This window comes from Dysidea avara, chromosome 2 (genome assembly GCF_963678975.1).
Source record: "Dysidea avara chromosome 2, odDysAvar1.4, whole genome shotgun sequence".
In the NCBI taxonomy this organism is placed as follows: domain Eukaryota; kingdom Metazoa; phylum Porifera; class Demospongiae; order Dictyoceratida; family Dysideidae; genus Dysidea; species Dysidea avara.
Genome location: NC_089273.1, coordinates 13830278 through 13856264, shown reverse-complemented (window position 1 = coordinate 13856264; position 25987 = coordinate 13830278). Strand labels below are relative to the sequence as shown.

The 25987-nt window shown below is 36.7% G+C and overlaps 2 protein-coding genes across 4 annotated transcripts in view; both read left to right on the top strand.

Annotated features, from left to right (window-relative positions):
- Positions 1-11595, top strand: part of LOC136246666 (uncharacterized) — a 50062-nt gene extending 38467 nt beyond the window's left edge. Inside the window, exon 8 of the mRNA XM_066038201.1 lies at positions 9655-11595. Coding sequence (XP_065894273.1) covers positions 9655-11510 — 1856 coding nt within the window. The 3' untranslated portion in view covers positions 11511-11595. The remainder of the gene's footprint in view (positions 1-9654) is intronic.
- A 13971-nt stretch (positions 11596-25566) lies between these two features.
- Positions 25567-25987, top strand: part of LOC136246656 (uncharacterized) — a 275289-nt gene continuing 274868 nt past the window's right edge. For all 3 annotated transcript variants that reach the window (XM_066038190.1, XM_066038191.1, XM_066038189.1), the window contains exon 1: positions 25567-25635. In XM_066038190.1, the coding sequence (XP_065894262.1) occupies positions 25569-25635 (67 nt within the window). In that variant the 5' untranslated portion in view covers positions 25567-25568. The remainder of the gene's footprint in view (positions 25636-25987) is intronic.

The window sequence follows — 25987 nt, the reverse complement described above, 5'->3', positions numbered from 1 at the left end:
GTGACATTTTTACGCCTCTATTCATAAGAAGTGACTGTTAACCATGAATGATTGAAAGTTTTTGCAAAGGGAGTAGAAGAATGCCCATTATATGCTGCAATAATTTAGGAATAATTTACAGTGAAAAAAGTTAATGAATATTCTGGAGTATAACTGGAGCAAAGTGTAACTGGTGCAACATATAATTTGACTTCTAATAAAACAGTTCAAGCCTGAAAATTTAGATACTCTAATAGAGCAGTCACATAATCTAGTAAAGCAGTCAACTTTTGAGCCTATTTTTTTTTGCTAATGTGTTTATACATGTTTAGCATAATTATTACTAGATAAATTTTGAAAGAATTTTCATTTTCAAAGACAGTAGTTGGAATTTGCTTAATAGTTTTAAAATAACAATTGGCAAGAATGAATTCACGCTGATCACCAAGAGCAATTTTTTGCACCAGACAGACTTACACCAACAAGTTAAAATTGATAAATAAACAATCTTGAAAATTATTATCCACTTTAAATCCAATGAAAATTTGCTTTCCAGATTGTATATCAGACATATTCAAATAATCCAAAGATTGCCATTGTCAACAAATTGATTCTTATCCAAAAAAGAGAGGACATTTGGCACATCTAGCCAAGTAACTGCTTTAAGCATAAAGTTGGATTAAGGATCAAGAAAGTAAAAAAACAATTGAATAGTTAAACAGTAGTGAAACAAAAGAGGTTGCCTATATACTGCAGATGTACTAGTGGACATTTAATCTGCAGTATATAGGCATGCAACCTCTCTTGTTTCACTACTGTTTAGTTGTTCCCTTGTTTCTTTACTTTTTTGATCCTTAATCCAAGTTTCTACTTATTTGTTTACTGTTTTTGTAACATAATTATGACTGGTGTACCTGCACATATGTTGCACCAAAAGGAGGACAGGCACCTGACAAGCCATATGTCTGGACGCATGCCCCAACTATCAGTTATGTAGCTAAAAGGGAGGTAGCCATGATGCTTCATTTTCATCTACAGTATGCTTTGCCCATTACACAACATTGCAAACAAAGAACAGCATGAGAAGCGTCTCAACAATTAATCATATCAAGAGTATGTAATGGGGAGGATACTCTTGATCATATTGCTTATGGAAAATACAGCCACAGGGAAGCCGTATCACGATATAATATAGCATGAATTGACATCTTGCATTGTCAGTGAAGAGAACTGGAACACAAAGGAGGACAAAGGCAAGTCCATGATGCATGTATATATATTGTATGTTGCCAAAATCAAGCCTGTATGCCACGTTATGCTTGGCAGGGAGCATCAGTCAGTACATCAGTCAGTCAGTCAGTCAGCATAAAACTTTATTGAATAGAAAAGTTTATAATACTGTAGAAACTTATTGGAAGAATTTGGAGTTGACATTTTGGGGCTTGGCTGTGTCTAACCAATGCTGCCAAGCTGTCATGAGGGGAAATTGAGACTGGTTTTAGGGTGATATTTTGAACTGGAAAAGCTCAATTCTGTATGATCCCAAATATACAGTATATACTGTATGATGCATTGATAATGACAACAGTGACACTGCTGATGATTGTTATGTATATGAACGTACGTGCATAGACATGATGTCTTCATATGTAGCTATTTCTCAATGTAAATAATTCACTTATTTACTTTGTTTCATGCAATAATTATCTGCCAAATAAATTACTTTTAGGTTTCTTAGTGGTTTAGAGGCCATTAAGTAATGGATTCTATATGGGTGTGAGAACATAGAAATGGTATTTGTTGCAATTCACTTTCAATAAGAGGCTGATATATGAAGAAATTAGCACCATAAAGACTGCTATTTTCGAACTGCTGATTCACTACCATGCAGGCATCTGTATACAGTAAATGTAAGCATTGATTTTCACTGATCTCCATGCATTCTCCATGCTCCGAGCTTTATGTAGGCCCGTAATTTTTGAGCAAAGTTATCTTTGACATAGTTATATGACTATGTCAATGCATACCACTAATTGACAAAAGTGTCAGTCATGGTGAAATCACAGTTGCCAATTGCAAATTAACAAAATTACCTTTTAGGGGAGAATATTTTATGTAAATTTCAATCATTCTTTCAAACCTAGAATTAGTAAACTCCTGAAAGTTATGCCCAACATAAGCACACTAGCTAGGGCTTTCACAAAAGTGACTGCTACATTGGAAATATGGAGTCAAAAGTTGACTGCTTTATCAGAGTAAGTGACTGCTCTATTAGAGTAACTCAATCTTTTCTGCTGTTTTTAGGCTTGAACTGTTTCTGTGGAAGCCAAACTAATACCTAACACCAGTTATACATATATCTCATCCAATTAATCTGGAATATTCCTCAATTCTTTTTGTTAAAATTTATTCCAGAGTTATTGCAGCATAATGGACGCTCTTCTATTCCGTTTGTTAAAACTTTAAATTTTTCATGATTAGCCATGTCACCTCTAGTGAATAGCGATGTAAAAATGTCACCAGAGAATTTGTTGAGTTCATTAATGAACTTTTATGCCAAATTAAAATTGATATATCAGGAATTTCTTACTTTATTGGCTGCCATTTTAAAATGCTGACCTTGCAGGAATCTGTGCAAATGTAAACAATGATTTTCAGATTCTCCATGCTCTAAGCTTTCTGAAAATATATAGGTTTGCTAATCCCCGTAAAATTTGAACAAAAGTACATAGTGGACCTGACTATATGGTTCAATAATCATACAGATAAGAAAAAACAAGATATAGTTATGTGTGATTTCAAAACTGCAAACCTCTACTGAGTAAACCTCTTCAATAAACAGTTTGAAAATTGGTTTGTAGGTACTGTACATTAAGCATTGTAGGAGTGCCTTTTGGTCGTTTGAAATGAATCAAGGTAAATACATTAAGGTTATAACAAAATTAATGCCAATCGTGTGCAGCTATCAGGTGCAGAATCTACGTAGTTGTATACATGAATAAAATATTATTGGCATGCCTACCAGACAAATTGCTGAAGGATTGACAATTTATATGTAAGTAGATTAATCACCTTAGAAAGGCCTTTTGGTGGAAGAGAATAACTGGGTTAAAACTTGTCAGTTATAATGTGATTGCCTGCAGCAAATGCATGATCAAAATACTCTAAAAGTGTAGTGAGCTACATATTCATTAGCTACAGCACAAGTTGCCCTGTATAGAGTTCAACTAAATAGCCAGTTTTAGGGATTTTTTCATCCAAATTAAATTCCTTAAAATTTTCTTTGGTATGATAAATATTGTGCCTCACCTCAATCAGAGGCGTAGCTAAGGGGGGGCAAGGGGGGGCATTTGCCCCCCCATCACTAAATGATTTTTTTAAAACCTTCGTCACAAGTTTACCAGTATTAAACTGACACGAAAATGACTGTAAATTATGTACAGTACTAGCTATGCGGTATCACCAGGGGTTGCTAGTGAATGCACACACACAACATTCAGCTCGCTTGTGAATCCATCGAACGAAAATATTAGAGACATACTTCTATATTTAGCCTAGATTACTCGCGTGATAGAACATTTTTGAATCTAAAAAGAGTGACCCGCTTCTCCGCGGCAGGAGTCACAACTCACTAGTGACAAAGGAGACCAAATGACGCTACAAACGTACAGCCTATGAGGTGATAAAGTGTTAGCTAAATAAATGTACCAAGTTTATTTTATCGAGTCGATCACACTGGACCTTTGTACGTACGGCAGTGCAGTCTGTTTTTACTTTGTCAGTCAGGTGGATCAGTCAAGCTTACAAGTTCTGCTAGCAAGACAGGTGGGATTTCGTGCAATACATGGCATTTGAATTTCGCTGAGTGAAGTGAGTGAATACGTCATCCTGTCAGCAGTGTGATAGGACTGCAGCACAGACTGTGGCTAACGTTGTATTTGTACTAAAGTATTAGCTCTACCGGACTGTGGATGAATTTGTTGGAGTACAGTTGTGGCACGTGCGATGATGCTCGACGAATATAGCTACCTCGATTGCATGGAAGCAGCCAGTACTGAAATAGTTACATAGCTAGTTGTGTAGCTGTAATAATACAACATTGTATGTTGGCTAGCCCACCATTGGGTCATTAGCCTTTTTTTGCAATCATGAATGATTTTGAGTATTTCGTGGGGGGCATGCCTGCCCCTCCATCACCTTCTGGCTAGCTATGCCCCTGACCTCAATCGGTGGCTCCTATCAGGAGAAAAAATGAATATTTTTATATACAGCATTTTCAATGCTTTTATGTACATCGCACAGCACCAAACACAATATCTAATTTGCTATTATACTGTGAAAACAGATAGGAAACTGATGACATGAAATTTTCATCATTGTATGTTGGAGAGCTCAATAAGTCTCTCAAGAGTTATCACTTCTTTGTAGATTGACCATTCATTATAGAATAAAGCATGTGATTCACAAAGAAAAGTGAAGAATACTAAGCATACAAAGGTATTTGAGCCATACTGCAAATCCTTGATGGTCAAAATGCATATCACAGAAAAAGATCGATATAACAGTCAATCACTTTGATAGAACAATCAGGCAGCTGATTGTTCTATTAGAGTATATCGATCTTTTATGCTGCATGCATTTTGAAGAGCGAAGATGTACTTCAGCCACTTATTATGGACCCATAACTGCACGTTTTGCTACATGGGAAATGAGGCATAAAGCTTGAGCATAATTTTAGCAAAATACGCAAACTTTTGAGCATATTAGGCGGGTCCCTATACACAGGTTGCCAATGCATTTTCATGGATAACTAGATAAATCTGTGATATTATATAACACAATGATTGTATCACATTTCGTTATTTTAAAAAGATAACAAGCAGGTAAGATTATTATTATTGTAAATAGATTTGCTTGGACAGCACTCAGCTTTAGTTTGTTGCACTGTAAGCGTTAAGGATGATAATTAGAAATCAATATTAAATTTTGTGACCAGACCTGCAAAAACAGGGCATGTGGGCACAAACTACACCCTGTCACACTACAGGTCATATCGCAGTACTGGAACAGAATATTTACATTCTGTAAATTGCATCATAAAGCCAATTACATGCTAATTAAGATCAAAAAATTACATTTCCATAGCATAATGATATAAAAAGTTATGAGTGATGGAAGTTTGAAACAGTAGGCAAAAATCATGTTCCACATGCCCTATTTTCGCCGGCCAAGTCACATTTTCTGAGCAAAATTGAAACTGCTTTAAATGGATCAAAACAGCTCTGCCTGATCAGTGTCACTAGAGGAAAATAAGCTAGTGGACGTGATTTTACACACATACAGGGTGGTGTTCACATCCAACACATATATACATGAAGCTAGTCTGTAAATCTTGCTTAGGGACCTGCCGATTATGCTGACATAATGTTGAGCATAATAGGAACCTGAAAACATTGAGCATAACACTAGCATAATAGGCAGAATTCTTGTGCCATACTATGAATCCTTACTTGTTAAAATACATATCACAGAAGGAGATTGATAATAATTATACCCTAATAGAACAGTCAGTAACTCTAATAGAACACTCAGGCTGTTGACTGTTCTAATAGAGTATGTTGATCTTTTCTCTTAGAGTATGTTGATCTTTTCTCTTAGAGTATGTTGATCTGTTTTAATAGACTATGTTGATTATAGTGGAGTGCGATTTTCCTATCATGATTATTGCACACAATTATCATGATACGATATATATCACGATATACAAACTCACCACACAGCTTGTGTACTTACACTGATGACACATGTAGCACTAATGTACTAGAAGTACAATACAACATGGTACATCACTAGCATACAACATTACAAGCTCTTTTATCAAAAAATATTACAGTGTACAATGACATCTTGGGTACATTTTTCTCTAATTATAACTAAAATCTATACTTCGGCTTATATCACGATATAAAGATTCTATATCATATCACGATATAAAAAAAATTATTACGATATTTCGATATATATCACATATCGCACATCACTAGTTGAACTTGATCACTGCTTGAACTTTCTTAGTTTATTAGAGTGGTATATCCCCAGTATATGGAACAGTTAATTATTTGTTATTTTAGTAGTTTTTCAGTAAACAAGTATTCACTGCTGTTTTACTGAGAGATTAAAACATAGTAAAACAACATTTTCCATATACTTAAAGTCACTGATATTTTACTATCAGTATAACTGGGTACAACTACAGTAAAGCAGCTTAACAAATTAGTAAGCTAAGAACCTTCAAACAGTGTTTAGACAAGCAAATATTCATAGTTTCTACTTCAGTCACTCATTATTTACCCACAAAGTTTATTATCAAAACTTAGACTACAACAAGTTTGAAACTGAAATTTTATTGGCTGAAAACATGGTCTCTAAATCCCGTAGAGCCACACTAATGTCCAATAGAGCATTATAGAGACCACGCTCTGAGGTGATACAAAACACGACAATTACATGCCTGTAACATTGGAAATGCACGGGCATTTAAATGGCTAGTTAAAGCCGTACTGAATTAGAGGGATGTGTAATGGGCTTGTTTGTACTAATCAACACTACATTTCTTGTTTACAAGCAGCTGTCAAGGTACAAAAACAGCAACGATGAGTTGTAGTAGTCCAGTACTTCGAAACATAGCACGCACCTGTAACATTGGCAACACATGGGCATTTAAATGGGTAGCAACAGTCATGCTGAGGTGTAGGGAGGTGTAGAGGGCTTGTTTCCAGTACTTAGCGATACTTTTCTCATTTACAAGCAGCTGCTAACTCAAGGTACACTAATGAGTTGTAGTCTAAAGAAGTTAGACCTGGGTTCTGTGGGATTTAGAAAACCCTTAGGCCCTTAGTAGCGTCCCCACTGCGCTCGGGTACTACAGCCCAGGGAATTCAAGTTTTCTAAATCCAGTAGAGCCCTGGTTCTTGACGTCTAACTATTATATAGGAACAGAGGCATAAATTTGAGCATCATAGGCAAAAAAATTTTGTGCACTCCTCAAAAGCATTATAGGTAAAATAAAAGCACAATTTATGGGTCCCTAATCTTGCTTCAGACATCATTCCCTCTAACAAAGTCAGATACTTGCCATGTACAAACAAGAGGCAGCACACAGAAACCATGGCCGTCAACAAAGCCTGGTCATTATGAGGTGAGCCATGTTGTAATGCACCATGTGGTTAGACAATACAGTATGGCACCAACAAAGAGTGTTAATGTGTAAAGGAAATGGTTTGTAGAAATCAGTTAATTCATAACAATGAATAATCTGGTATCAGCACTATCACTTATCTGAACTCTGTGAGAGCATATTTTTATAGCAAATCGCAATCACTTGCTTACACTCATCATGTTGAGATTCTTTACACAATCTTCTAAGGATAAGGAGTACTGCTTTAGCACTTCTTATCTGTAATAGTGAAGCTAACTTAGAAATTTATTGAGGGTGTAAGGTGGCTTGGCAATCTTAGAAATTGGTTGAGGTCTAAGGTGGTTTGCGATCTGTGGATTATGAGTCATGGACATGTTAGTGGGCCTATCAAAGAAACACAATCAAACAGTTGTTTTAAGTTGAAAGATGCTTTCCAAGGTGGTTTAGGTGTAGATTTTATTAGGATTTTTGTAAAAACATGAGCAATCTGTATTATGAACCCACTATCATGGCTCATGATACAATATCAAGACACAGGGTAGTGTGTCGTGCAGCTCAAGAAGCCTGCACACAACACCAGTGGGTATATCGACAGGAAGAAAGAAAACATAATTTTCATACCTCCGTAGCTCTGTACTGCCTTGATGAAACAAGACAATTTTTGTTGTGGACACGCCCACCAACTTCAGTACTCCACACACCAAATTTTAAATTGGCTTAGTTTTTAGTTTTTTCTTCTTATCTTTCTTCCTCTTTTCGCACACTTACAAAAACTACAATAAATGCAAATGCCATATCCAATTTCCTTGAACTTTAGCACACAGAAAGGGGTTATAAAGGCGCATCTTGATACCAAGTTAGGCTGGAATACGATAAATAGGCACAGAGTTATTATCGATTATTTACGAAAAATACTCCAATATGTTGTCACGCCTACAGTGTAAACCACTCATGGGAAGAAGCTGAAAATCGGTGGGTTGATAGGTTAACCATTGAACCTCAAACCTTTTGTGGTTTGAAAGAAATTGAGCTAAACACCATGAAGATACAACAAAAAATCAACAATTATGCAATCAAGATTAGCTAATAAAAATTACTACTTGCCACACCTACTAGAAAAACCACTTGGAGTAATGCTTTGAAAATTACTGTACAGATGGAGATGCAGCGATTCTCTGTATCTCCATGGAGATTCGCTTCAGGGTGACTGCTCTAAGATACTCCAATAGAACAGTCATCCTAATAGAACAGTCACCCTGAAGAGAAATGAACAGATCAGCTAGAAACAAGTAACCTATAGAGATCAGCTACAAACAAATCACCCTGTAAAGAGTTCAGCTACAAAAAATTCACCCTGTAGATAGATCAGCTAGAAGAAGTTACTGTGTAGAGAGTTCAGCTACAAACAAATCACTCTGTAGAGAGATCAGCTAGAAGAAGTCACCTTGTAGAGAGTTCAGTTACAAAGAAACCACCATGTAGAGAGCTCAGCTGCAAACAAATCACCCTGTAGAGAGTTCAGCTAGAAACGATGCACCCTGTAGAGAGTTCAGCTATAAACAAGTTACCCTGTAGAGAGATCAGCTAGAAACAAGTCATCCTGTAGAGAGATCAACTAGAAGAAGTTAACTTTTAGAGAGTTCAGCTGTAAACAAATCACCCTGTAGAGAGTTCAGCTGCAAACAAATCACCCTGAAGAGAGTTCAGCTGCAAACCAATCACCCTGTAGAGAGTTCAGCTACGAACAGATCACCCTGTAGAGAGTTCAGCTACAAACAATTCAGCCTGTAGAGAGATCAGCTAAAAGAAGTTACCTTGTAGAGAGTTCAGCTACAAAGAAATCATCATTTAGAGAATTCAGCTGGAAAAAAAAATCACCCTGTAGAGAGTTCAGCTATGAACAGATCACCCTGTAGAGAGATCAGCTAGAAGAAGTCACCTTCTGTAATAAGTATATGTATTATATATAATTTGTACATTTACTAATAAAATCAGAAATAGTTAAAGTATTTTTATAATCTGCTTCATTTTCTTCTTCTTCCCATGGTAAAGAAAAAAAGATAGGTTAAAAAAGCACGAAATCCAGCCATATAGGTCAGCTTAGGGTATACAAATACAAAAAGAAGTGAAATCTAATCCAAAACAGCCAAGCTGTAAAAAAAAGAGTGCGGCCCTCATAAAGGTTATGATGAAAAAAGATGTGAAATCCAAGGTGGCGGCCAAGAAGTGGCTGTGATGATAGGTTAATGGTAAAAAGTTTAATAACAACAATCCTGAATTGTTGTTATTAAAACTTTTACCATTAACCTAGCCATTTTTGGCCGCCACCTTGGATTTCACATCTTTTTTCACTATAGCCTTTTTGAGGGCCGCACTCTTTTTTTACAGCTCAGCTGTTTTGGATTGGATAAATATTTACTGTATTGCTCAGACTTATATTGTGATCAACTTCTGCTACTGGCTATTTCTCATCCCAGGTATTAGGTGTCCACCACCCCCACCACTACCAATCAACTATGTGTGCCGTCAAACCCTATTGGAAGAAATGGTCAATAAGTTATGTCAGTCTGCCATTGACACAGATCATTATGGAACAAGTTTAACAGTTACTGGAGCAGGTGGATTTGGCAAGACTTCTATTGTTACTGCTTTATGCCATCACCATGTAATAATGGAACAATTCAAAGATGGTGTTGTCTTTATAGAACTTGGACCTCAAGCTACTGATCCTAGTATTAAACTAAGCCAATTGTATCACTTACTAACTGGTCAATACTTGAAACAAGGTGACATCAATCATGCTGAACAGGAAATCAATCAACTTACAAATCTTTATTGTCGTAACCTTCTTGTCATTATTGATGATGTGTGGCATGTTGAAGATGCTGAGCCAATAGTGAAGGCATTTAGTAACTGTAAAATAGTCCTCACTACCAGGATGAATGACATTGAACAATACATACCTACCAAACATGTAGTCAGTGTAGGTCCAATGGAGCACAAAGAAGCTGTTTCTCTTCTGACCTGTGGAGTGATTGATATTAGTCAATTGTCACCAGATCATGTGAACTTACTTGATGAACTTGTTCAAGATGTCCACCTCTGGCCACTACTTCTCTCCCTCGTAAGAGGACAACTGTTTCATTGTTTGAAACAGTATAAATTACCGAGCCATAAAGCAATTCAAAGTGTACAAGCCAAATTAAATAATAAAGGACTAACAGCTTTGGACAAGAATAACATTGCCAGAAGTCGGAAATATGCTGTTAAGAGTTGCATTGAAGTGACCTTGGATTTACTAACAAAATCATTATCAGAAAAAATTAAGTCATTGTTATTGTGGACTGGAATTGGTACATCACTACAAACAGCAGTATTGCACAATCTATGGAATATCCCTGAAGAAGAGGCAACTGACATGGTAGATCTACTATGGGCATATGGCCTAGTCCTATTTACTGATATTATGATACCTCCACATAACAATAAACAACATTGTGTTGAGGTTCATGCTGTGATCAGTCAGTACATTATTGAGTGCATGGACAGAAATGAAACGTGGGATTTGTCACCTTTCGGTGGATTAGATAGTCAAAGCTCAGTTTTGGATGGACTAACTCAACTATGTTTGAGGAGCTTTGGAGTAAGTGAAGTATCAGCATTAACCTCTAAGGAGTTTTTGATGTTTTCATCAAGAGATATAGTATATAATGTGTTGCCATTTTACCTTAAAGTGATCAACATGCACACTATGACAGATCCACTCACTACTGAGCAAAATTTAAAACATATACACGATGCTTTAATATCTTCAAAAAACATTGAAACATTTTTACCCTCAATAACTACTGAAGTGCAATCACTGATTAATGATTGTCACAAAATAATAAATGATGTTCACAAATTAAGTAGAAAATTCAATCAAAATGTTCAACGATGTCTTTCTGAAGGAAACTACCACAACTTAATCCAAACCGTAGAAGCATATGGCAAAGAATATCCTGTGGGAATGGTAATACAACAAAGTTTAGCCATTTTGATAAAGATCACACCATACTTTAATGATGATTATTTTTATGGTTTGATTGAATGTTTCCAGAAGATGACGATTGATTATCATCCTATTAACACATTTATATTACCTATAATACAGTTATTCACAAAACGACTTCAGAAAATTAACACTTCCTTACAGATGGGATCAACTGAAATACAAGCCACTTATCATTACTTAAGGTTTGGACAAGCTCACCAAGAATTACAGCTATTGTCAACTAATCGTTTCATCAAGTTACAAAAGGATTCTCCTAACTGGGTTCATAGAAACTATTGATGTACAGCCTATAACTGGTAATGTAGTACATAACTGTTGTTCAATGGTATGCTTTTATCATCATTGTAAAGTGATTATATGAAAAGTGCAAAATCAGGTGGAAATTTGGGAACTGGATGTTAGGCCACTTATTGTTTTGCTTTATGCTTCAAGTCAGGAATATCAACCTAAACCAATGCAGGCAGTTTTAATATCATCGCGTGACAATGAGATGGGTCCACAGGCCTCAGCCCATTTAGCCTTCTTTTTCCATGCTAGCTTTGTCCAGTAAAACCACATAGTAGGATTCCTGTAAGAAACATCATTTTCTAGCAACAGTTGCTTGCTAGATTCTTATGAAGTGCTGCCATCTAGTTTGGGTGGAAGCAAGTTGTGGTGAAAACTCATAATAATGATCAAATTTATGCAGTCTATGTGAACAGAATCCGAAACATAAAATCAAGGCCTTATAGGTATGTATATATACAGTAAGTGCTATATGTAGTGGTCAAGATGTAATTTTCCAGGCTGCATAATATTATATAGTAATCATATGAATTGTTATGACTCTTGATAGGACTCAAGTTTAAACCACTCCAATAGAACAATCACCCCGATAAATATAAAGGCAATAAATATCTATAACTAGAGAGGCTAGCTGGGGTGTGATGGAACACAATTGTGACCAGATTTGCGAAAAGGGGTCTTCCACACACATCCAATTCTGTAAACTTGGGAGACTATAACTAAGCATTCAAGTAACATAGTATCCTGAAGTTTTACCATGTATTCAACTATGTCGTTGCTCACTTCTAAATTTCAAGTTAATACAGTAGCCCTTTCCAATCTGAAGTTATCAATTATCAAATTTGGAATATTGGATGTGTGTGTGGAAGACCCATTTTCGCAAGTCCGTCACAATTCTTAAATATTAAGCATTGTCTACATGCTTACATAAGTTATAGCAATTTTTTAAGTTCATGCCTATATGATATAATTATGTGCAAAAATTTAGAAAAAGATATGCACAATTAATGATACGTACATACTGTACATTGTTTAAAAGTAGCTATATATGTCATGCATTTAGAGTAACATTTGTTAACATCTCGTGCCAAGGAAGGAGAGAAAGAATCTAATTCATGCAAAGAGGTTTAATTTCAATTAGTCACATAAAGCAGTCTGTTGATACAAAGCATTTTTGATTATTTATGTGAATTTACTGTAATTCGCTTTATTTTCGTGCAAAAAATTAGTGATAAAATTTTGTGTAAAAATATTTTCGTATAATTTACGTGAATGACTGCTGTATTGGAGTAATTCGATCTTATGCAAAAATTTTAGTGTAAGAATTAAGTTTTCATACAAGGTTCGACATATGAAAATTATTTTACAACGGAAAAAATATGGTATGGTTTTTTTATTTACATGCAGCTGCATACTTTTAGCTATGATATTATAACCTTAGATTCTATATAATGTAGTAGTCTTAGGTGATACTGTAACTATGATTTTGGACTATTGGTAAGATGGATATTGCTTTTGTAGTTTGCACAATGATTATGTACCATGGCTACTACTATAACAGGTGTATTGTAGTTGTATACACCCTAATTCCACAGTCAGAATAAATCTACTGTTGATAAACGCCGAGGTGAAGTTCATGTGACCCAATCTGAGTAAACCAGTCTTATAGCTTTCCCAGATATTGACGTTTGATAAGTCATATCTTCCTGAATCCTGAATATTTATTGCATCTACTTGAAACTTTGCCCGTTAACCTATTATTCTGCTTATAGCAACAGTGATACGCTGGCAAAGTTTCAAGTATTATTTTATTCACAAGAAAAGTTATAATTTCACAAGTCATGTTAATTGGAAAGACTATAAGGCTGGTTTTGTCAGACTGGGTCACATAATTATGATATATAGAATTCATCATAATTAACACACACTACACAACACACTCACACACAATGTACAGTGTACACACACAAACAAACTTAACAAATAAACTCAGCATAATTTGCCATAGTTTGGCAGTTGTTCATATACTTCCTCTAGTGGTGAGCAAGGTGTAATCAATTGTGGGACTTAGTAAACATATTTCCCCTTTATATCAGCAAATTTAAGAGCAATGTTACCTGCTGCTACCCATCATAAAAGTTGTGAGGTAAGTCTATAAAATGAATCAAATAGGTGGACTTTTACCGGCTGGAGGGATTGGTCACCTGGACTGTTAGCCTATGCTGTCCGGTGGCAGATCCGGCATGGGGCATTTTGGGCCATCCCCCCCCCCCCCCACCTTGTGGAGGAGCTATGCAGCCATGCTTCTGATTAAAATAGCTACTAAACTTTGTGTCAGGCCAAGATCAGTTTAATAATACATGAAAATATGCACTATTTATTACAAATTCACGTGAAACCAAAACAAACCAGTCAAACTAATTGTAAAATTGCCACCCCAGCACCATGGTGTGTATTAAGCGCCTCTAAATAAATTATCGTGTTGCTGTTTTCTTTATATTCAGAGCCTTTTATGTAGCTTTTTGAGACTTCAAAACCATCCGAAAAGGCCAAAATGGCAAAAATCAACTGTAAGACACTACGAAGAGGTGATTATATTATATTGCTTCAAAAATGTGAATTAGAGAATCTGAATCTCTCCAACCACCTACAACTTAGCCAGTTTGTGCCCCTCTCCTTGCCAGCTCCTGGATCCGCCCCTACTGTCTTCGGTACTCAATTGTATCATTAAGTACGGTAGTACTTAATGGTAGGGATCGTCAAGGTTCACGATTTCCCTCCAAAAAATTACGCACCAAAAGCAGACTTGCAAAACCATCTCGGCGATTCAGCAGTATTGTATTACAAAAGTGAAGCACGATTTCACCTTCAAAACGGCACGAAATGCATCCTATGAGTTTCCACGAATTTTAAAAAAAATTCTATCTGATCGAATTTTCTAGTGACTGACTCCCTAACTGATGCCTTCAGCCAGGCCTAGCGGGAAGATGGCAACAGCTACAGTCCTACTTCTTGCATGAAAACGGCTCGCTTTGCCTATAGATTAAACCTTTCCTACACCGATAGAAATACAATCCTTGCGCTAGGGTCTTACCTTTCATCGTTCTTTAATGTCGCCATCGTCCTGGATTCACTACAGGTAGTGTTAATAACTCCACAAAATGGCTTCAATGTACGGCGCCGTCCGTTTCAATAAGAGTGCTCGCTAAATAGAGTAATCATAATCTTCGCGGTAAAATATTCGAATACACGTGGTTGAAAGTTCGAAGTTGATTTTGAGCAGGAAGAGCGAGCTGTTCACAATCGGGAAGCTTTGTACGTGTAAGTGAATATATTTAGCGACTTATATCTTTTGTTTCTGGCAAAGTTAACCGGCAAAATTAATATTGCTTGCGTTTGTAAACGCATTTCTTTGCTGTAAACAACGTATCTACCTCAAGTATTTGAGTGATATTAGAAATAATTCGTAGCAAAATAGCGTTAGCTAAGGGTATTGTGGTTATTATTGCTTTGTGTGTTTCTCTGAGGCAATATTGGGTGCGGCAATGCCTTCGAAGGAAGCGGCGCGGAAGAGTAGAAAGAAGGAAAATAACAGGGCGTACTATGAAGCTCATAGAGAGAGTCTATACTCTCAGAGAGAAAGGACAAGTACAGCAGTGAATGCCGATCACAGCGTCATGCTAATGAGTACTACAAAAATGTAACAGCGTCGCGTGAGAAATCAGCTGAAGCCACCAAAACATCATTTAACAAAGATTTGGCAAAGTCTCGCATTGAGTCAGCGGAAAGGCAAAGGGAATACTACCATCAAGACTTGGAAAAGTCTCGCACTGAAGTTGCAAAAAAGAAAAGGGAACACTATATACCATCAAGACTTGGAAAAGTCTCGTGTGGATTCTGCAGAGAGTTCTAAAGAACATTACCGCAAGGATGTTGCCAAATCCTGTGCTGTTACTAGATCCTCAACCAGCAAGTACTACTTTTCTAATATTGAGAAACTGTGCAAAGAATCTAAACACAGGTAATGTTGTCTACAACATAGCTAGCAAACCATGGACATTGAAGAAATAGTAACTTTAGTGTCCTGTGTAATAGAAACTGCATGCACATAAAAGATAAGATCCATGCAATGTTTGTAAAAAGTACACAAACAAGTGGAACAAAAAATTAGGAATTTTCAATATGAGTAGGGATCAAAGTAATAAAAAGTACTGAAACAAGAGAGATTATCTACCACCTGAAGTCATGCTAGTACACACGTATCCCTACTTCAGTGCCATTATATCTTAAATCTTGGCAACTGAAGTAGCGATTACGTGTGTACTAGCATGACTTCAGGTGGTAGATAATCTCTCTTGTTTCAGTACTTTTTATTACTTTGATCCCTACTCATATTGAAAATTCCTAATTTTTTGTTCCACTTGTATACTGATACCTGCCGTGGGCTATTAGCCTGCATGACACACATTAGTGTCATGTATGGGTGCAGTAGATTTGCTGGAATAATTTTCAGCATAATGCCAGAAATCATTGTTCTAGCACTGCAAAGATTTCATGAATGAAGGATCGATATACTCTAATAGAACAGTCATCAGATCGAGATACTCTAATAGAACACTCACCAGATCGAGATACTCTAATAGAACATTCACCTATATATACTTGAATAAAGCAATCAATTACATATTACGCTATTAAAAAATGAAATAATTGTCTTGTTTATGTGCAAATTAACCATAGAATATATACAGTCAATTCTGCATTTCTATTTCAGCTTATTGGAATAATTTTGAGAATACTACATATTTTTTGGAGCATAATGCAAGCATTTTCCAGGAAATTCTGAATAGAATAATGCAAAGAAACATGAGCATAATTACTGCAGGCCTAGTGTCATGTGCCTCAAACCACAGTGGAGTATATGTAATAGTTATACTATTATTATTATTATTATTATTAAAGCTTTACAGTGGCCTGCACTGAAGGTCTGACAGCAACATGTGCTGCAGCCAGGGCCGCCCAGAGAAATTAAGGGGCCCAGGGCAAAAAGTTAAAGTGGGGCCCTTGACCCAAGTTGTACGGTGAAGACCAAAAAAAAAAAAAAAAGAAAAGTCACAACCTGCTGGCAATGACAATAACTACCCATCACCAACCATATCTCCTTATCTATAAGCTTGCTACACTGCTCCTCTGAAGAATACTGTGACTGCTCTATTGGAGTATATCGATCTTGTAAGCAGGTATTCATGGGGCCCTTCGTGGGGCTTCCTGGGGCCCCTTTCAGGCTGGGGCCCCTTTCAGGCTGGGGCCCGGGGCAAAATGCCCCAGTTGCCCCCCCCCCCCCCCCCCCCCGCGTGGGCGGCCCTGGCTGCAGCCTTTGGATTAACCTAACCTAACACATGCAGCCTTTGGATTAACCTAACCTAACACACTGGAACTGGAGACTTAAAGATTACATGACCTAGCTAACAATAAGGTGAAACAGAAAAGGGTCAAAGAAAGGAAAAAATCCCTCCTACCCCAGGATTCGAACTGCAGGCCACCCAATGTCTAGTCGAGCGCCACACTCAGTCTCCTCCAGGAGGGATGGATTTTCTTCCTTTAAACCTAAGTATTTATTATTATAAAAGCTTTACAGTGGCCTGCACTGAAGGTCTGACAGCAACATGTGCTGCAGCTTTTGGATTAACTTAACCTAACACACTGGAACTGGGTACTATGGGCACGAGTGAGTTATACAGGCAAAGCACGAGTGCCCGTGGTATAACTCAGTGGTGATTCTAGACCTGACCTACAGGGGGTGCCAAGTAGGGAACAGCATAACTATTGTTGTTTGGCTATAGTATAAAGTAGAATTTTCAGGGGGGTCTGGGGGTGCAACCCCCAGAAGCTGCAGGATTTTTGCAATTTAAAGGCTTGAAAACAGCCTAACATTTGTTCTAAAAACATGAAAAATGCTAAAAATAACAATGCCAATCTATACAGCAACTTTTCCCCAAGATTTTTTAAAAGTGCCCCCCCCCTGGCCTCCCCTTAGAATCGCCTATGGTATAACTAATATGTTCTACTTTAGCATGTAGACCCATCTAATTGGCAAAACCTTTAATTGCTATACTCGTCTCTTATATAGGGAACAAAGTAAGCTGTGATTGTGGGATTGAATTTTGCCAAACAAACTGTGTTTGTGGGATTCAATTTTAATACATCAAACAGTAGTTTGATTTTATTTTTGCTATTATAGGAATTTTAAGAGACTAGTGTTAATTATGTTACTTTAATTGCTACATTTACAAAAGTAAAAACAAACTACTGTTAATGTATTAAAACTGAATTCCACAATCACAGGTTGTTTGGCAGAATTCAATCACAGCTTGCTTGATTCCTTATATAAGAGAAGAGGATAACAATATGTGACCAGGCCTGCGATAATAGGGCATGTGGGCACATGATTTTTGCCTACTTTTTCACACTTTCATCACTCATACGTTTTTGTACCATTATGCTATGGCATTACAATTTTCAGCTCTTAGTAAGCATTTACCTGGCATCATGATGAAAGTTACAGAATGCAAATATACTATTCCAATACTGAGATATGACCTGTAGAGTGATGGGGTGTAGTTTGTGCCCACATGCCTGTTTTCGCAGGCCAGGTCACATATAACATCAAAGAAATCTGATGATTTCTGGATAATTATAGTGTGCACTCCTATTAGGTGTGCAATGTCTCAAGTTAACAAGATATATGCACTAATGGCAGTGCATATATCTCGTTAAGGCAGTGTGTAATGAGATATGCGCACTGCCTTAACGCAGTGCATATATCTCGTTAACATTTTGAGTCAGTGTGATATGTGATAAATTTGCACTGGCTTTCCTTTGATCTGAGGTGTGAAAGTGGTACACCTACACTATACTGAGCTGGGTGACCAACCACTTACCTTTTCTAATTATGTACATTTTAAAACTGTTTTACCACAGGTACTTTTGCTCTGGAGGCTCAGCACTGATATCTCCACATGAGAGTGGCATTGTGGAGGAAATATGTATAATTGTTGTGCACATTAAAAGCCAGAGGAACCTCTAATTTTGGTATTATTATTGTTTTGCATGTCACTATACTTTACTAATGTTATATAACTCACTTGACCTACTGGAGAGGACCAACCGTGGACTGTGTTTCATCAATAAAACCACTTTGGTTAGTTATTTTCTTTAATATAACTAAATTTGACTGTTTAATTGATAGTAAAAGTGGTATAAGTGGGAGGAGAAAAGGACGGAAATGCTAGCTTGAACATAGCTTTTAGTCCAGCACATCACTAGCCACTCTTTCCTTCCATGGCTATTACCAGTCCATAAATTTCCAGAGCTGGAGAGCACTAGTGGACAGGCAAGAGGAATGACTATTTACAGGAGGTACTGGTACATCAATGGGTGCCCAAGTCACATGCACAGTAGTACCGTCACTCATTACCATCCTAGTACTATACTCATAAAAAAGCTAATAATTTTATTTTTAGGTAATTTTATATTTATGTATTGAGGTTTGAATGCATTTATATATATACAGGAATTACAATTACAGGAGCAAGAAGTGGAGAATACTCTTATTGAGATTTAGTATGTGGTGTTCATGTTTAAAGGAAGCGTATTTTGGGCAACCTTGTGGTGTCATAAAAAGATAGCTTAGGCTGTTGCTACTGGACTAAATAAACTACCACCTTTGCCACAAGCACAAATATCATGACAGTAGACTATGCCTGAGTGGTAACTGCGAAAAAGGGATTTTTATCAAGCACCTTTTGCTTAGTGAAGACCAATCATGTTCAGTACTATGGGAAGTAGTACTGCCCAAATACCCAGGGAAAATTCAAGTGTCAGTTGTAGTAGTGGAGGGTAGAAAAGAAAGCATTAAGAGTTGCTAAGAGGCAATAGCAGCAGCAGCAGCAGCAGCAGCAGCAGCAGCAGCAGCAGCAGCAGCAGCAGCAGCAGCAGCAGCAGCAGCAGCAGCAGCAGCAGCAGCAGCAGCAGCAGCAGCAGCAGCAGCAGCAGCAGCAGCAGCAGCAGCAGCAGCAGCAGCAGCAGCAGCAGCAGCAGCAGCAGCAGCAAACAGCTACAATAACAAATACAACTGTAACAACAGCTTAAGATAGCTAATGCAGAAGGTTTGTGTTTTTGTGCATCTATTTTGAAAACAACTTTAGGTTATAGGTACTGAATTGATAGCATATGTGGCAAACTTTGAGTGTTGTATATGCACCATAGGAAATTTTTTTTAAATACAATCAGGAGCATAGCCAGGATATTCTGAAAGGAGTTCGGATTTCAACTGAAATGTCCTTGGGGAAGGGTAGAAGGCCTCTATGGGTGCTTCTCCCAGACCATGAATATGTGCCCTTGTAGTTGGTAACATTACAAGGTGCTGTCTGTGAGCTAAAACCTACACACTGCTGTTTATGCAGCTATAAACCTATTGTAATGTTAACTAATTTTCACTTCAAGACAACATAGTGATGGCCAATTATGCAACTTCTGTCATTAGTGTAGATCCGATGGAGCAAAGTGAAGGTATCTCACTACTGACCTGTGGAGTGATTAATATCTAACCCAAAACAGCTAATCTGCAAAAAAAGATTGCGCCCCCCCCCCAAAAGGACGTGAAATCCAAGGTGGCGGCCAAGAAATGGCTGTGATGGTAGGCTAATGGTAAAAATTTTAATAACCACAATTCAGGTGAATGGTACCTCCTGATTTTCGCACCAAATTCACGTGGATTGTCATTATTAAATTTTTTGCCATTAACTACCATCACAGCCATTTCTTGGCCGCCACCTTGGATTTCACATCTTTTTTCACTATAGTTTTTTGAGGGCCATACTCTTTTTTACAGCTTGGCTGTTTTGGATTAGATATCACTTCTTTTTGTATTTGTATACCCCAAATAGGCCAGCTTTGGGAATTTTTTAACCTATCTTTTTTCTTTACCACAGGAAGAAGATAAAGATTTAATATCAAGAGCTAAAAAAGCAAATTTTTAATATTTTAACTATTTTTGATTTTATAAGTAAGTATATAAAATTAATTATATCTATTTATTACATGCCATTATTTCCTACATGATAACCTGTTTGCAGATGATCTCTCTACTAGGTGACTTGAAATGTAGATGAACTCTCTACAGGATGATTTGTTTCTAGCTTATCTCTCTATATGGTAACTTTTTTGTAGCTGAACTCTCTACAGGATGGTTTCTTGTAGCTGATATCTCCACAGGGTGACTTGTTTCTAGCTGAACTCTCTACAGGGTGATTTGTATGTAGCTAAACTTTTTACAGGATGATTTGTTTGTAGTCAAAATCTCTACAAGGTGATTTGTTTGTAGCTGAACTCTCTACAGGGTTACTAGCTATATGTTATCCAATATATACAATCACCAGTATATCGAGTTATAACAGCTCCATATCTTGATACATACATGGTCATAATCATTGTCATCCTGTCTTGCTGTAACTGTATGCCTTCTTAAAAACTGCATGATATCCCAACATACAAACAATTAATTTTGTTACACCTTACCTATGAAGATTGCACATTTTTCAAATGCATTATTGTAAAACAAAAGGGGTGAGTTCTTGTTAGTTCTTTTACCTATTAGGTGAGTGTGCTCCAAGTGGTATATATATCACTTATACCATGGCTGCTTGGGATTTGCTGATAGGCTTGGCCTGATCATGACTGCATTTAATGACGTTGATCCCAGTGTGAATATTGGGACTCATTTATCCAATCTGTTGTCCAGGATTCTGCTTGGTGTGCAATTGCTACCGCTGTAACCAAATCAAACTGTTCCTTGCAGAGGAGTCTTTTCTTTGTGCGGGTTTTGATTAGTCCAAACACAACTAACTTATAAACTTGTATTGAGCTAGGTCCTGCATGGCAAACCCTTGCAGCATATTCGCACATTTTTACTGTAGCTTCAACCTAATGCAATTGAGATATGTATCAAGCGCTGTTTCTTCTTGTCTAACATTCCAAAATGTGTATTACTTGTACAGAATCAGTTTGTGAGGATAACAGTACTTGCCAAATGAAGCAGTGACTATCAAATTTATTGTCATCACCATCTGCTTCCCACTAAGGTGCTTTATAAACTTCTCTTGCCTCTATACCAGCATGTGACAACATAATGCCAAACGTGGTCATGTCAGACTTAACAGAGCTCTCTGTAACTTCCAGGAACCATATCAGCTGCTCTTCAAACTCTTTCCAGTTCTGGGAAATGTTTCCATTAAACAAAGTGATTCAGGTGGCTTGCAGATTGAGGCCATCGTATGAAATAATCCCACTTCTGACACCATGTAATAGTTCAAGATCTTGTTGATGATCATCACGTACAACTACAACATGTTTATTTATATTATCAATTCACTAAAAAAGGATGGATACAGCACAAAGGGCAAGTCTGTACAAGGTGTTATCCAAACAAAACAAAAACACATACAAATACAACATGTACAACATGTGGCATGCATTTACTATATTATATCTGATTACCACAGAAATAGTAACAACAGTATTGCATATGAGTACCTTCATTATGTTATAAAAATTTCTAATTAACTTAATACTTGCTCAATCTTAGTTTAGGCCACCATTTGGTTATTTTATGTTTTCATCAGAACATTCCTAATATAGAGTGCGGGAAGGTGGGTAATTACCATTATCCATTATTCCTCGCACATACTTGCCACAATTTAGCTAGTTAGGCTTATTTTCACATCTCTATACTCTACAGGGCTGGATACCCTCTGCACAACAGGTAAGTTAGCTAACTCCACATAGCAAGTTTGGCAACTATATCCTCATTAAATGTAGTTGCATAATTAATCATGGTCGTCCTTTGTAATGTGACCAGTTCCACCCAAGGATCAACTTCTTACTTGTTGTAAACTTCATCCATTCTTCCTCATTCTCTTGGCTAGCTAAACAATGCTACTGTATGAATGCAGCAATCTTGAAAACTGAACTGCATGGTTAAATAATGGTTAAATCTTTAATAATGGGGAAATACATGTAGCAGCAATAAATGGCGTACCTAGTCATTACTGAGTTATTACTGAGTATATAGTCATTACTAAGTTATGCTTGCCTGAAAGCATCAGGTAGGCAGGCAGGCAATAGTCAATAGAAAATCCATTTGTAACAATCTATTCTAAGCACTTAGGGTTGTATTAAAAGCACTATTGGGCTTGGATATGCCTAACCAATACTGCAAAGGCACTAGGATGGTATTGTGAGCTGGTTGTCGGGTGATATTTTTGGCCATAACAATCCAAAACTTCATGATTCCTAATATACAGTACTATTGTACTGCATGGTATAGATTTTTTATATAAGAAATACACAGTAAATTGTGGTGAGAATACATTAGTAATTCTTGATTGTAGTACACAGTAAATTCAAATAGATCAATTCGACCTCCATGGGTAAATTTAAACTACAGAAATTTAGGTTAAAATGACCATCTAAAGGTGGTTGTAACCATGGTAGGCATTTGAAGCTGTGATAAAGATTAGATGACTAGCTACATGTACACGGTTAAATTTACAGTACACTGGCTGTTATAATATTTGTGTTACATCCGACAATTAAAAGTGAACATGGAGAACATAGGTTTATATACAATTTTGAAAACTATAAGATCAGGTACAGTATGTTTAAGTACAGTATTTAACAATTATAGTGAATGTACATCATAGATAGATTAACGTACAAGTAGACAGAAAAATTTGGAATTTTCAACTAGAGTAAGGACCATAGCACATTGATAAAAAGTGCTGAAACAAGCTGGAGTAGTGCACGATATTAAATCACAGTAAAACCATAAGAAAGTGTTTTATCCCTACTGTGCTCAAGGTAAGAGTGTGAAGCCTTAGGCCATGTAGTTTCTCAAACATTATTTGTGACTGAGCCTGCAAAAATAGGGCATGTGGGCACATGATTTTTGCCTATCTTTTCAAACTTCCATCATTCATAACTTTTTATAGCATTACACTACTGCAATGCCATTTTCAGCTCTTGCTAAGCATTTAATTGGAGATACCATAATGGAAATGCACAGTAGGGATATAACGCTTCTTATTGTCTTACTGTGGTTTAATATCGTGTACTACTCCAGCTTGTTTCAGTACTTTTTTATCAATGTGCTATGGTCACTACTGTAATTGAAAATTCTAATTTTTTTGTACTTATTTGTTAACTATCTTTTTGTAAACAATTATTATGGCTTGTGAACCCATGTGTACTGCATCTAAAATGGTGCCGTGTGCCCCAGTTATCATCTGAACAGTGAAGTATCCATTACGCTTCGTTGTCAGCTATGTTCAACCCATTACACAGCATTTTGGATCAAGAATTGTTCGAAAAGGACCTCAGCAATCCATGCATACTGAAAGAAGAAATGGTGCCGTGTACCCCAGTTATATCAATTATTGTCTGAAAAGTGAAGTATCCATTACACTTCATTGTCGGTAATGTTCAACCCATTACACAGCAGTACAGATCAAGAACTGTTTGAAAAGCACCTGTGCAATCAAAATAACCAGTATGAAAAATATGGATGATTTGCATTATGAAGGAAGCCATCATGTGTTACTGCCAAATCAGCACTTTTTACTGTCTGCAAAGATGATTGGGACACAAAGGAGGATACTGGTATCTCCATGAAGAATACACTGTACATACTGCGCTATGAAAGCAACGTCAAACAGTGAAAAAATCAAGCCTGTAGCTGTAGCCATTATCGAGTTATGCTTGTGTGAAGGAATCAGTCAGTTAGTCTGTCATTTATTCAGTCAATCAGTCAGTCAGTAGAAAATTCCATAAATTTTTTTTTTTAATTCTGTAGCAACTTGTTGAAAGCATTTCAGGTCAATCTGAGAGCTTTTTTGGGCTTAGGTTTACCTAACCAATACTGCCTCATCGTCATCAGGAAAATCGAGGCTGGTTTTTGGGTGATGTTATTTTGTGGGCTACACCTACTCCTAGGTGGTCCCTACTGTCGTACTGTATGATGTTATTACTAATGATTACTGACCCATTAATTGTAAACAAACAAAAAAAGTAAACAAATATTTTGTGACGTGAGTTAATTTTACCAACAGATGCAATGATGACAAGGTTAGTTCAACCACTTAGTTAGATGTTGAAAGACTATACGGCATCTGGGTAATATGGCTACCACACAAAAACAGCCAAGCTGTGAAAAAAATGGTGCAGCCTTAAAAAGCCTGGGTGAAGAAAAAAGTTGTGAAATCAAGGTGGCAGCCAAGAAATGGCCGCAATGATGTCAATGCTAATAAATTTAACAATGCACATTAAAAAATTTAGCACTAACATCATTGCAGCTATTTCTTGGTCGCCACATTTAATTTTAAAACTTTTTTCACCCAGGCTTTTTAAGGACACACCATTTTTTTACAGCTTGGCTGTTTTCATGCAGATTTCACTTCTTTTTGTACTTTATAAGGCTCATAACCAGCCTATTGTTGACTTTGAAGTATGTTTTTTCCAGGTAAAACAACCCAAAATCTGGGTCGTTTGTACCCATTTGCATTTAAAGTGTATTGGAGAAAGTGACTGCTCTATATATTACAGTATCACAATATTATTATTTCTATAAAGTGTGTATAATAATTATACAACCAAGTACTAAGAATAATAAGAAATATGGTTAAAATTACGTCATAAATAATAATAATGAATAAATAAATAGCGTCTGAGAAAACTGCATGGCCTAAGGCTTGGCACTCACTGGGAATAGAATCCATGTTGCATGAAGAGACAATCATATAATTGGCAGGTGTTTTATGGAGGTAATAGAAATAGTACGACAATTCTATTTGACGCCAATCAAAACAGCTAAGTTATCACATTAATAAAAGCATCCAAGCATATGTAGCTTATACTATACTTACTGACTTACTGTATACTAAAAACTGTTTCTTTTATTCATTTGATCATTATTTTGTTTATTATTTAGATGGTGAGATGGCAACAAGACAATCTTATTTGCTGAAACCAGAAAATGGATTGCCTTTTCTCCTTAACTCTTTTGGTGAGTGTTACTGTACATTCATAAAATTTTGCTGTGATAGCAATCAGACCAGAAATAGTTGATGCTGAGTAATAATAAACATATCTATAATAATTATCACAGAATAACATAAAATCACACACAACTCTAAGCATGCCAGCATGCATCACATAGTTCATAGCAATATAGAACTATGTACTCTCAAATAACCACCGAGCAAGCAAACGATTTGAGCTATAGAGTGTAATGGAGGTTTGTGAAGTTGGCAATATTTGTATTTGAGGCTTTAGAGACACATGAGAATGGCAACAGATGTAAATAGCCAGTTCCAGCTATCTAGGTCTGCAGGGTGTGATGTTATGGTGAAGACCAA